At 50.1% G+C, this 12,096-nt stretch overlaps 1 protein-coding gene across 1 annotated transcript in view; it reads left to right on the forward strand.

Annotated features, from left to right (window-relative positions):
- Nucleotides 1–540: 540 nt before the first annotated feature.
- The window catches only part of LOC135557609 (androgen-induced gene 1 protein-like), a 63,819-nt gene continuing 52,263 nt past the window's right edge, over nucleotides 541–12,096 (forward strand). The window contains exon 1 of the mRNA XM_064991048.1: nucleotides 541–780. Within this exon, the coding sequence (XP_064847120.1) occupies nucleotides 640–780 (141 nt within the window). The 5' untranslated portion in view covers nucleotides 541–639. The remainder of the gene's footprint in view (nucleotides 781–12,096) is intronic.

Genomic DNA, 12,096 nt, shown 5'->3' on the forward strand with positions numbered 1-12,096 from the left:
AGCAGTTGAAGGCCATGGAAGGAGAGTTGCGTTGTGTCCTAGAGACCACAGTAAAGTTGTAAAACGCTTCTAGTGATAGTAAACTCTCTGCCAAAGTATAATGTATTAGAATGCCTTCGCTGGAACTATAAACACAAACCTGTAACTGTCTCTGTTCTGAAACTAAATTTATGTCAGAAGAAATATATTGTTTCTTATTCAAGAAGTCTGGTGTCAGGTCATAAATTGTGTTTTTGTGTGTTGCCACATTCTGGTAGGCCTTCTATTGCTTAAAACTAACCCTCAAAATAAAAAATACATTTCTGGTTAAAATACTATTGTACACATCTTAGCTAGCTTACACCATTCACTAGGCTATGAAGACATCATTGAAGGAGCCTCTTTATGCATGCAGAGCATCACACGGTGGTCTGGCCTCTCCTCATCTATGAGAGGCTGAGGTCTCTGTTTCTATGGCAACGCCCCTCCTCCCTCCTCCCTTCCCTCACGCTCTGCGCGCACAACTCGTACGCACCCTCCTCTCTGTCTGCATCCCTTCTCCGAGGCAACGACCCCCATGCTCTGTGCGAGACCCATAGCAGCGTCGCTCTGTCAGGAGGATAAAGCAGGAGACGAGACAAGGAAACAGGGGAAAAAAACATGGCGCTCATCCCATCTCAGGTGCTAAGGGTAGCCATCCTCCTGTCCTATTTCTCCATCCTCTGCAATTATAAAGCCATTGACATGCCCGCGCATCAAACATACGGCGGTAGCTGGAAGTTTTTAACATTCATAGACCTGGTAAGTGTAATATTGTTCTCTAGAACGGCTCCTGGTCAGAAATGGTAGCACGTCATAGTATGGTATGCTACAGACGGTCAGTGACCTACCTCCAGATGTTGATACCGCCCACCCTCGGTTGCGAAACGGGCCTAATATGTCTTATTATGATGTCCGCTACAATATGTTTTGTTTTTTCCAGCGTTAATACGGATTCCTCACATTTTTGGGCACGTGTTAGACATAAAAAGATCACACCCACTAAAAAGTGCCCCTCTCTTCTCGGCTGCTGCTGATGCGCGCAAGCGGTTTGCCTTCTGTTGCAACATTGTAATCATATCATGAATCACAATTAAGCAGCCAGCCGTGCCCCGTGGGTAACCGAGATGATGTTATTAAGATAACAAGGTCCCGAGCTCAAATTATTCCCCTGTTACATTATCACACAGCCGTCATTTTAACAGAATGTGGTTTGGGTAGTAAAACATGTTTAATGGAAACACCCAGGATGTTTTCTTTATCTCTCTTTCTGTCGTGCTTGTCTTTTTTTCTAGGAGCGGTTGTACTTTTGTTTTCTGAAATTAATTGTAATTTTCAGCTTTACTATTACTGCAGACCCCCCCCCCACACACACACACACACACACACACACACACACACACACACACACACACACACACACACACACACACACACACACACACACACACACACACAGACACACACACACACACATAAACACAGAGCACACACTTTTATTGGGCCAGTCAATTTTTTTTACCAATGACTCATGTTTTCCATATTAGAAGCCCACTGCTGAACTATTTTACAACCATTTTTATGGCAATAGTGTTAAATGCAATAACAGCAATAAAATGTTTTGTTATTGTGCATTACAACAGCTATTGATTTTGCCTGTCATAAATCTTGACACAACAAAGTATGTGCGTGCGTGTGTGAGAGAGTATGTGTTTGTGAGAGAGTGTGTGTGTGAGAGCAAGAGAGAGCGTGTGTGTGTGTGTGTGTGTGTGTGTGTGTGTGTGTGTGTGTGTGTGTGTGTGTGTGTGTGTGTGTGTGTGTGTGTGTGTGTGCGTGTGTGTGTGTGTGAGAGAGAGACTGTCGTGCGTTCAATATTCCATCTTTAATCGTGAACCTACAGGAATAAGAAAAATGACAATATGAAGTCAATATGCAAATTACAGGATTAGTCCTTCAATTGGCTCCTCTATTTTGCTTCCTATTTACTGTAATTAAATTGTACAATGTCTCTTCCCATTATAATGGATCCTCTCATTCTGGCATCAATATGTTTTTTCTTCTTCTCGGGAATACTTGTTTTAGCTCATACAAAATTGCCATGACGAAAATAATCTAACATGAAGTGACTCAGAGGTGGAAATATATTGACTTTGACATGAACCAGCTACAGTATGTACAGGCCTTTTGAATAACTGGTTTGGTTATTGGTACGGATTACAATTGCTTTAAGCATTTCTTATTCTAAATGTTCATCATGATTGAGTCATCTTACCTGTTAGAGTGGTTGCTATATGGAGAAGTTATTGGAACAGACAACAAAAAACATGTCATCACAGCACAATCTCTATCCACAATAAGACATGCCACTCGCTCGCAGGCTGTTGTGCAACGAACCAGACCTTTCCAAGGGGGAATGGGAAACTCTAGAAACAAGCTGTAGGCCTGTCATCCATGGATCTGTCAACACTAATTCTGTAACACTTCACTTACCTTGCTGTGATTTTAACCTGTAGATAGATTTTCATTGGGACTCAGTCATCCATTATTGAGTGTTTGGGTCAGATTTAGGTTCCCATCAGGGGGATACATTAGGAGGAGAACACAGGGCTGTCACGTGGGGTTATACCACCAGTGACAGCTGGCCTTTGTCCACATCAATCAATAGACAGAACAAAACCTCTAACCCCTGTGTTTGGAGGAATCAAATGATCTGAAAAGTCTCGCTGAGGTTTAACATAGTGCCTCCGTCGGAAAAAAGTGAGGCGCCGAGCAGACAGATTGTGAAACTGAGCATCTGTTTGGTTCATACCTTTGGTTTAACTTGTTCTCTCACTTCCACGTTGTTTGTTAAACTTAGCAGTTTTAAGCCAAGTAAGTAACCGTATAGAGCAAGTGTCATCTACTCTATGTTATGTGTCACATGCCCACACAAAAGTAGTATCACGCACATAAGTAGCATCTGATAACTGCGGTGACAGTGCCAGAACCCCCCTGCCTTGCCCCACAGAGTCAGAGTGTCAGGTGATGCTTAGAGTGGGGCAGGTGTGGACAGAGATATATTCTGTCTGGCTCTTTAGTACATATGAAGTGTGTCCCCGTCCCTGGAGCATCCAGTCCAGTTCTCCCTCTCTGCCTCTGGCCAGCACGCTACACAGCACGTGTAAAGAGGGATAGGGGGAGTGTAGGACATTACCTAATGTCTACGTTAACTAAGGAATGATGCACTACTGTACTCTCCTGTCAGCCTCTGCTAACTGTGGAGGTAATTAGGTTCCTATATACATTACATTACTTCCCATTGTTCTATAAATGGCTAACTGATGTTTCCTTAATGCTCTTCTCTAATGTAATATAGTTAATACACACTGGATATGTTCAGGCTTGTAATTATTGTATTGTACGTGCGTCATAACTCCTATAGCTGTTGTAAAGATAAACTGGCTCACTCTTGTTCATGCAGCGTCCATTTTCTCCTTCCCAGATTCCCTCTGGCCCAGCTGTATACATTTGAGTTGTGTGGAGCAACACTTTATGACTTGCGCTCCAGTCCAGGAATTACTGTGGTTGCACCTAAGTGCCTGCGATACAGGGTAGGGAAAAGAGCCTGCAGAGCTAGTAAAGGGTTTTATACTTAGCAAAAACCTGTTGCATTTGATCTTAGTGAAAGAGACCTGGAAGGCATTCGTTTTTAGCATAGCCTCAGGCTAACATGCTGTTACGGAGGCAAAAAACGAAGTAGAAGATATAAAGACAACTAAGAACTTCTGAGAAATGAAATACCTGTCTTGCGTGTTAGCTAGGTGTCATACTAATGCCGTTGCTGGGCACTACCCTGTCCTCTTTGTGAGGCAATTTTCTGACCAAAAAGATGTGGGTTCCTGGAATCCTAAATTAAACAGTGAATTAATGAGAATTAAAGTCACACTTTCCAGTCTGTTGGATTTTTGCTGTGGAGATAAAGACACCCTGTTATGTTCTCTTGCTCTTAATTTAATGCATTAATAATCTCCACCACTGCCACAGACTGCTCTTAGACTCACACAAAATGACATATGCTAGCTTAAGGGGATAGACATTGACAGGATGGGGTTTATGCAATTGTTCAGTTGTTATATAATGCTTATTTAAATACAAAATACCCTCTATGAATGTATCTATCTCCATTTTTTGTATTTATCTCTATACTTAACATGAATATTCATCGTATTTTAGAGAAAACCTCAATTGAACTCCTTTGTAATATACATTCTGTACATTGAGCTCCAAAAGTTTTGGGACAGTGAAACATTTGTTGTTGTTTTGGCTCTATACTTCAGCACTTTGGATATGAAATGATACAATGACTATGAGGTTAAAGTGCAGACTGTCAGCTTTCCTTTGAGCGTATTTTCATCCATATCGGGTGAATCGTTAGGAAATTCACCTTTTGTGTATAGGCCTGTCATGGCTGGCTAGGTGTGTAGCGAGGAATCAGGCACAGAGAGCAGAGAGGTCCAGGGGAAAAGTGCACTTTAATACGGCACCAAAATAAAATGCCCGACACGCAGGGCGCAAACACTGACCAACCCAAGACAACGGGTAACAAGGTACAGAGCACTAACAACAACAACGCTACAACGTGAACATCAAAATAATCCCGCACAACAAAGGGGCGGTAATTAGGGAAGAAAATCAAGCACACACAAAATAGGAACAGGTGTAACAAATGAGACAAAACTACCCAAAAAGAAAAAGGGATCGGTGACGACTGCCGAGCACCACCCGAACAGGCGGGGGAGCCAACTTCGCCAGGAGTCATGACAGTACCCCCCTGACGCGCGGCACTCGCAGGCTTCGAGAGCGGCCTGGAGTGAGAGGCGCCGGGCAAACCAGGTGGAGGCAGTGGAAGTCTCTCAGGAGTGAAGGGTCCAAAATGTCCCCCACCGGTACCCAGCACCTCTCCTCCGGACCGTACCCCTCCCAGTCCACGAGGTACTGTAGGCCCCTCACCCGGCGTCTCGAATCCAGAATGCTACGTACTGTGTATGCCGGGGACCCCCCGATGTCCAGAGGGGGCGGAGGGACCTCAGGCACCTCACCTTCTTGTAGGGGACCAGCCACCACCGGCCTGAGGAGAGACACATGAAACGAGGGGTTAATACGATAATAAGCAGGTAGTTGTAACCTATAACACACCTCGTTTATCCTCCTCAGGACTTTAAATGGCCCCACACACTGCGGCCCCAGCTTCCGGCAGGGCAGGCGGAGGGACAGGTTTCGGGTCGAGAGCCAGACCCGGTCCCCCGGTGCGAACACGGGGGCCTCACTGCGGTGCTGGTCAGCGCTCTTCGTCTGCCGTTCCCCAGCCAGTCTCAGCAATTCCTGGACGGCTTTCCAGGTGTCCTTTGAGCGCTACACCCATTCCTCCACCGCAGGAGCTTCGGTCTGGCTCTGATGCCATGGGGCCAGGACCGGCTGGTAGCCCAACAAACACTGGAAGGGTGACATGTTAGTCGAGGAGTTGCGAAGGGAGTTCTGAGCAAGCTCTGCCCAAGGAACATACCTCGCCCACTCCCCTGGCTGGTCCCGGCAATATGACTGCAGAAACCTGCCCACATCCTGGTTTACTCGCTCCACCTGCCCATTACTCTCGGGGTGGAAACCTGAGGTCAAGCTGACCGAGACCCCCAGCCTCTCCATAAACGATCTCCAAACTCTGGACATGAACTGGGGACCCCGATCAGAGACGATGTCCTCAGGCACCCCATAGTGCCGGAAGACATGGGTAAACAGAGCCTCCGCAGTCTGCAGGGCCGTAGGGAAACCGGGCAACGGGATGAGACGGCAGGACTTAGAAAACCGATCCACAACGACCAGGATTGCGGTACTTCCCTGGGACAGGGGAAGGTCAGTGAGGAAGTCCACCGACAAGCGTGACCACGGCCGTTGTGGAACGGGGAGGGGCTGTAACTTTCCTCTAGGAAGGTGTCGAGGAGCCTTGCGCACACTGCGCACACTGAGCAGTTGGAGACATAAAACCTCACATCCTTCGACAACGTGGGCCACCAGTATCTCCCCCTAAGACTCCGCACTGTCCTCCCGATGCCAGGATGACCCGAGGAGCCCAACGAATCAGCCTGTCATGGACACCCCGCGGCACGTACTGAGCCCCCGCTGGACACTGAGGGGGGGCAGGCTCCAACCGTAATGCCCTCTCTATCTCCGCGTCCACCTCCCATACCACCGGTGCCATGAGACGTGAAGATGGAATGATGGGAGTCGGCTCGATGGACCGCTCCTCGGTATCATATAGGCAGGACAGCGCGTCGGCTTTAGTGTTCTGGGAGCCTGGACGGTATGAGATGGTGAAGCAGAACCGGGTAAAGTACATGGCCCATCTAGCCTGACGTGGATTCATTCTCCTCGCTACCTGGATATACTCGAGATTACGAAGGTCAGTCCAGATGAGAAAAGGGTGCTTAGCCCGCTCAAGCCAATGTCTCCACACCTTCAGAGTCTTGACTATAGCTAACTCCCGGTCTCCCACGTTATAGTTTTGCTCCACTGGGCCGAGCTTCTTTGAAAAAAATGTACAAGGGCAGAGCTTTGGTGGCGCGCCTGAGCGCTGGGACAGCACGTCCCCGACCCCCGCCTCGGACGCATCCACCTCCACTATGAACGCTAAAGAGGGGTCCGGATGAGCCAACACTGGCGCATTGGTGAACAGCCCCTTCAGATGACTGAAAGCTCTGCCCGCCTCTGCTGACAAGCGCAAGCACGCCAGTCCTCCCTTCAGCAGTGAGGCAATGGCAGCAGCCACCTGACCAAAACCCCGGATAAACCTCCGGTAGTAATTGGCAAACCCTAAAAACCGCTGCATCTCTTTTACCACGGCCGGAGTCGGCCAATTACGCACGGCTGTAACGTGGTCACACTCCATCACCATCACAACGGCTTGTTTGGAGAACACCCATTTCTCAGCCTTGACATACAGGTCATGCTCCAGCAGTCGCCCAAGTACCTTACGCACCAGAGACACGTGCGCGGCGCGTGTGGCATAATAGATCAAGATGTCATCGATGTACACTACCACTCCCTGCCCGTGCAGTTCTCAGAGAATTTCGTCTATGAAAGATTGGAAGACGGCTGGAGCATTCTTCAATCTATATGGCATGACGAGGTACTCATGCGCTTTTCCACTCATCTCCTCCCTGGATACGCACCAGGTTATACGCACTCCTCAGGTCCAGTTTTGTGAAGAAACGCGCCCCATGAAATGATTCCACCGCCGTAGCGATGAGAGGTAGTGGGTAACTAAACCCCACTGTGATTGAATTTAGACCTCTATAATCAATGCACAGACGCAGACCTCCCTCCTTCATCACAAAAAAAGAAGCTAGAGGAGACGGGTGACGTGGAGGGCCGAATGTACCCCTGCCCCAGAGATTCAGTGACATATGTCTCCATAGCCACTGTCTCCTCCTGGGACAATGGGTACACGTGACTCCTAGGAAGTGCAGCGTTCTCCAGGAGGTTTATCGCGCAATCCCCTCGACGATGGGGTGGTAATTGGGTCACCTTCTTCATACATAAGGCGATAGCCAAATCAGCATATTCAGAGGGTATGCGCACGGTGGAGACCTGGTCTGGACACTCCACCGTAGTCCCACCTACGGAAACTCCTATACACCTGCCTGAACACTCCTCTGTCCACCCTCGAAGAGCCCCCTGTCTCCATGAAATCACCGGGTTGTGATGAGCTAGCCATGGAATTCCCAGCACCACTGGAAATGCAGGTGAATCAATAAGGAATAGACTAATCCGTTCCTTATGACCCCCCTGCGTTACCATGTCCAGTGGCACCGTGGCCTCCCTGACCAGCACTGACTCGCAAGGCTGCAGGCCCAGACGGCATCCCCACCCGCGCCCTCAGAGCATGCGCAGACCAGCTGGCTGGTGTGTTTACGGACATATTCAATCAATCCCTATACCAGTCTGCTGTTCCCACATGCTTCAACAGGGCCACCATCGTTCCTGTTCCCAAGAAAGCTAAGGTAACTGAGCTAAACGACTACCGCCCCGTAGCACTCACTTCCGTCATCATGAAGTGCTTTGAGAGACTAGTCAAGGACCATATCACCTCCACCCTACCTGACTCCCTAGACCCACTCCAATTTGCTTACCGCTCAAATAGGTCCACAGACGATGCAATCTCAACCACACTGCACACTGCCCTAACCCATCTGGACAAGAGGAATACCTATGTGAGAATGCTGTTCATCGACTACAGCTCGGCATTCAACACCATAGTACCCTCCAAGCTCGTCATCAAGCTCGAGACCCTGGGTCTCGACCCCGCCCTGTGCAACTGGGTACTGGACTTCCTGACGGGCCGCCCCCAGGTGGTGAGGGTAGGTAACAACATCTCCTCCCCGCTGATCCTCAACACTGGGGCCCCACAAGGGTGCGTTCTGAGCCCTCTCCTGTACTCCCTGCTCACCCACGACTGCGTGGCCACGCACGCCTCCAACTCAATCATCAAGTTTGCGGACGACACAACAGTGGTAGGCTTGATTACCAACAACGACGAGACGGCCTACAGGGAGGAGGTGAGGGCCCTCGGAGTGTGGTGTCAGGAAAATAACCTCACACTCAACGTCAACAAAACTAAGGAGATGATTGTGGACTTCAGGAAACAGCAGAGGGATCACCCCCCTATCCACATCGATGGAACAGTAGTGGAGAGAGTAGCAAGTTTTAAGTTCCTCGGCATACACATCACAGACAAACTGAATTGGACCACTCACACAGACAGCATCGTGAAGAAGGCGCAGCAGCGCCTCTTCAACCTCAGGAGGCTGAAGAAATTCGGCTTGTCACCAAAAGCACTCACAAACTTCTACAGAGGCACAATCGAGAGCATCCTGGCGGGCTGTATCACCGCCTGGTACGGCAACTGCTCCGCCCTCAACCGTAAGGCTCTCCAGAGGGTAGTGAGGTCTGCACAACGCATCATCGGGGGCAAACTACCTGCCCTCCAGGACACCTACACCACCCGATGTTACAGGAAGGCCATAAAGATCATCAAGGATATCTACCACCCGAGCCACTGCCTGTTCACCCCGCTATCATCCAGAAGGCGAGGTCAGTACAGGTGCATCAAAGCTGGGACCGAGAGACTGAAAAACAGCTTCTATCTCAAGGCCATCAGACTGTTAAACAGCCACCACTAACATTGAGTGGCTGCTGCCTACACACTGACACTGACTCAACTCCAGCCACTTTAATAATGGGAACTGATGGGAAATGTTGTAAATATATCACTAGCCACTTTAAACAATGCTACCTTATATAATGTTACTTACCCTACATTATTCATCTCATATGCATACCTATATACTGTACTCTATATCATCGACTGCATCCTTATGTAATACATGTATCACTAGCCACTTTAACTATGCCACTTTGTTTACATATTCATCTCACATGTATATACTGTACTCGATACCATCTACTGTATCTTGCCTAAGCTGCTCTGTACCATCACTCACTCATATATCCTTATGTACATATTCTTTATCCCCTTACACTGTGTATAAGACAGTAGATTAGGAATTGTTAGTTAGATTACTTGTTGGTTATTACTGCATTGTCGGAACTAGAAGCACAAGCATTTCGCTACACTCGCATTAACATCTGCTAACCATGTGTATGTGACAAATACATTTGATTTGATTTGATTTGATTTGATTTTGACCCTAATGGTCGGCTATCTAAGGAGTGCACGGGGAAAGGTTGGTCTAACGACACTAAGGGAATCCTTTGCCTTAGTGCGAGCCCATGATCCATAAAGTTCCCAGCTGCGCCTGAATCGTCTAGCGCCTTATGCTGTAGAGAGGGAGAAAACCCAGGGAAAGAGGTTAGCACAAACATATAGCCGACAGGAAGCTCTGGGTGAGTCTGGTGCAGACTCACCTGGGGTAAACGAGTAGTGCTCCGCCTGCCCTCCCGACTCCCAGACGAGCTCCTCCAGCACCGGTCGGCCGTGTGTCCTCGCCGACCACAACTGGTGCAGGAGGAAACTCCTCCTCCGGTCCCCCTCGATGCAGCCCCCCCTAACTCCATGGGGATGGGAGCAGGAGGGCCTGGGGGTGGAATCAACAAGGCCCATTCCGGACGCCTGCGGGCAGCCAGCAGGTTGTCCAGACGAATGGACATGTCCATCAGTTCATCCAATGAGAGAGTAGTGTCCCGACACACTAGCTCCCTGCGGACGTCCTCCCTGAGGCTACAACGGAAGTGATCCATCAAGGTCCTGTCGTTCCACCCTGCTCCTGCGGCCAAGGTCCGGAACTCCAGGGCAAAGTCCTGCATGCTCCTTGTCTCCTGTTGCAGGTGGAACAGCCGTTCACCGGCCGCTCGGCCCTCCGGTGGGTGATCGAACACAGCCCGGAATCGGCGGGTGAACTCGGGGTAGTGATCTCTCGCCGAGTTGTGTCGGTCCATCGCCGGGTCGGTCCATCCTCTCCATTATTTGATCCATGGCGGACCCAATCCGGTGAAGAACGGTGGTGTGATGGAGGACCCTCTCCTCCATCGATGGGAGAGGAGGTGTGGCTGCTCCTGCTGATTCCATATTAACAGGTGCGGGATTCTGTCACGGCTGGCTAGGTGTGTAGAGAGGAATCAAGCGCAGAGAGCAGAGAGGTCCAGGGGAAAAGTGCACTTTAATACGGCACCAAAATGAAATGCCCGACACGCAGGGCGCAAACACTGACCAACCCAAAACAAGGTACAGAGCACTAACAACACCAACGATACAACGTGACCATCAAAATAATAACGCACAACAAAGGGGCGGGTTCCATACGCTAAATAGGGAGGAACATCAAGCATACACAAAATAGGAACAGGTGTAACAAATGAGACCAAACTAACCGAAAAGAAAAAGGGATTGGTGGCAGCTAGTAGGCCGGTGACTACCACCACCAAGCACCACCTGAACAGGCGGGGATGCCAACTTCGGTGGGAGTCATGACAGTACCCCCCCCCCACTGACGCGCGGCACTCGCAGGCTTCGAGAGCGGCCTGGAGTGAGAGGCGCCGGGCAAACCGGGTGGAGGCAGTGGAAGTCTCTCAGGAGTGAAGGGTCCAAAATGTCCCCCACCGGTACCCAGCACCTCTCCTCCGGACCGTACCCCTCCCAGTCCACGAGGTACTGTAGGCCCCTCACCCGGCGTCTCGAGTCCAGAATGCTACGTACTGTGTATGCCGGGGACCCCCCGATGTCCAGAGGGGGCGGAGGGACCTCAGGCACCTCACCTTCTTGTAGGGGACCAGCCACCACCGGCCTGAGGAGAGACACATGAAACGAGGGGTTAATACGATAATAAGCAGGTAGTTGTAACCTATAACACACCTCGTTTATCCTCCTCAGGACTTTAAATGGCCCCACACACTGCGGCCCCAGCTTCCGGCAGGGCAGGCGGAGGGACAGGTTTCGGGTCGAGAGCCAGACCCGGTCCCCCGGTGCGAACACGGGGGCCTCACTGCGGTGCTGGTCAGCGCTCTTCGTCTGCCGTTCCCCAGCCAGTCTCAGCAATTCCTGGACGGCTTTCCAGGTGTCCTTTGAGCGCTACACCCATTCCTCCACCGCAGGAGCTTCGGTCTGGCTCTGATGCCATGGGGCCAGGACCGGCTGGTAGCCCAACAAACACTGGAAGGGAGACATGTTAGTCGAGGAGTTGCGAAGGGAGTTCTGAGCAAGCTCTGCCCAAGGAACATACCTCGCCCACTCCCCTGGCTGGTCCCGGCAATACGACTGCAGAAACCTGCCCACATCCTGGTTTACTCGCTCCACCTGCCCATTACTCTCGGGGTGGAAACCTGAGGTCAAGCTGACCGAGACCCCCAGCCTCTCCATAAACGATCTCCAAACTCTGGACATGAACTGGGGACCCCGATCAGAGACGATGTCCTCAGGCACCCCATAGTGCCGGAAGACATGGGTAAACAGAGCCTCCGCAGTCTGCAGGGACGTAGGGAAACCGGGCAACGGGATGAGACGGCAGGACTTAGAAAACCGATCCACAACGA

Source organism: Oncorhynchus masou, chromosome 16 (genome assembly GCF_036934945.1).
Source record: "Oncorhynchus masou masou isolate Uvic2021 chromosome 16, UVic_Omas_1.1, whole genome shotgun sequence".
Lineage (NCBI taxonomy): Eukaryota > Metazoa > Chordata > Actinopteri > Salmoniformes > Salmonidae > Oncorhynchus > Oncorhynchus masou.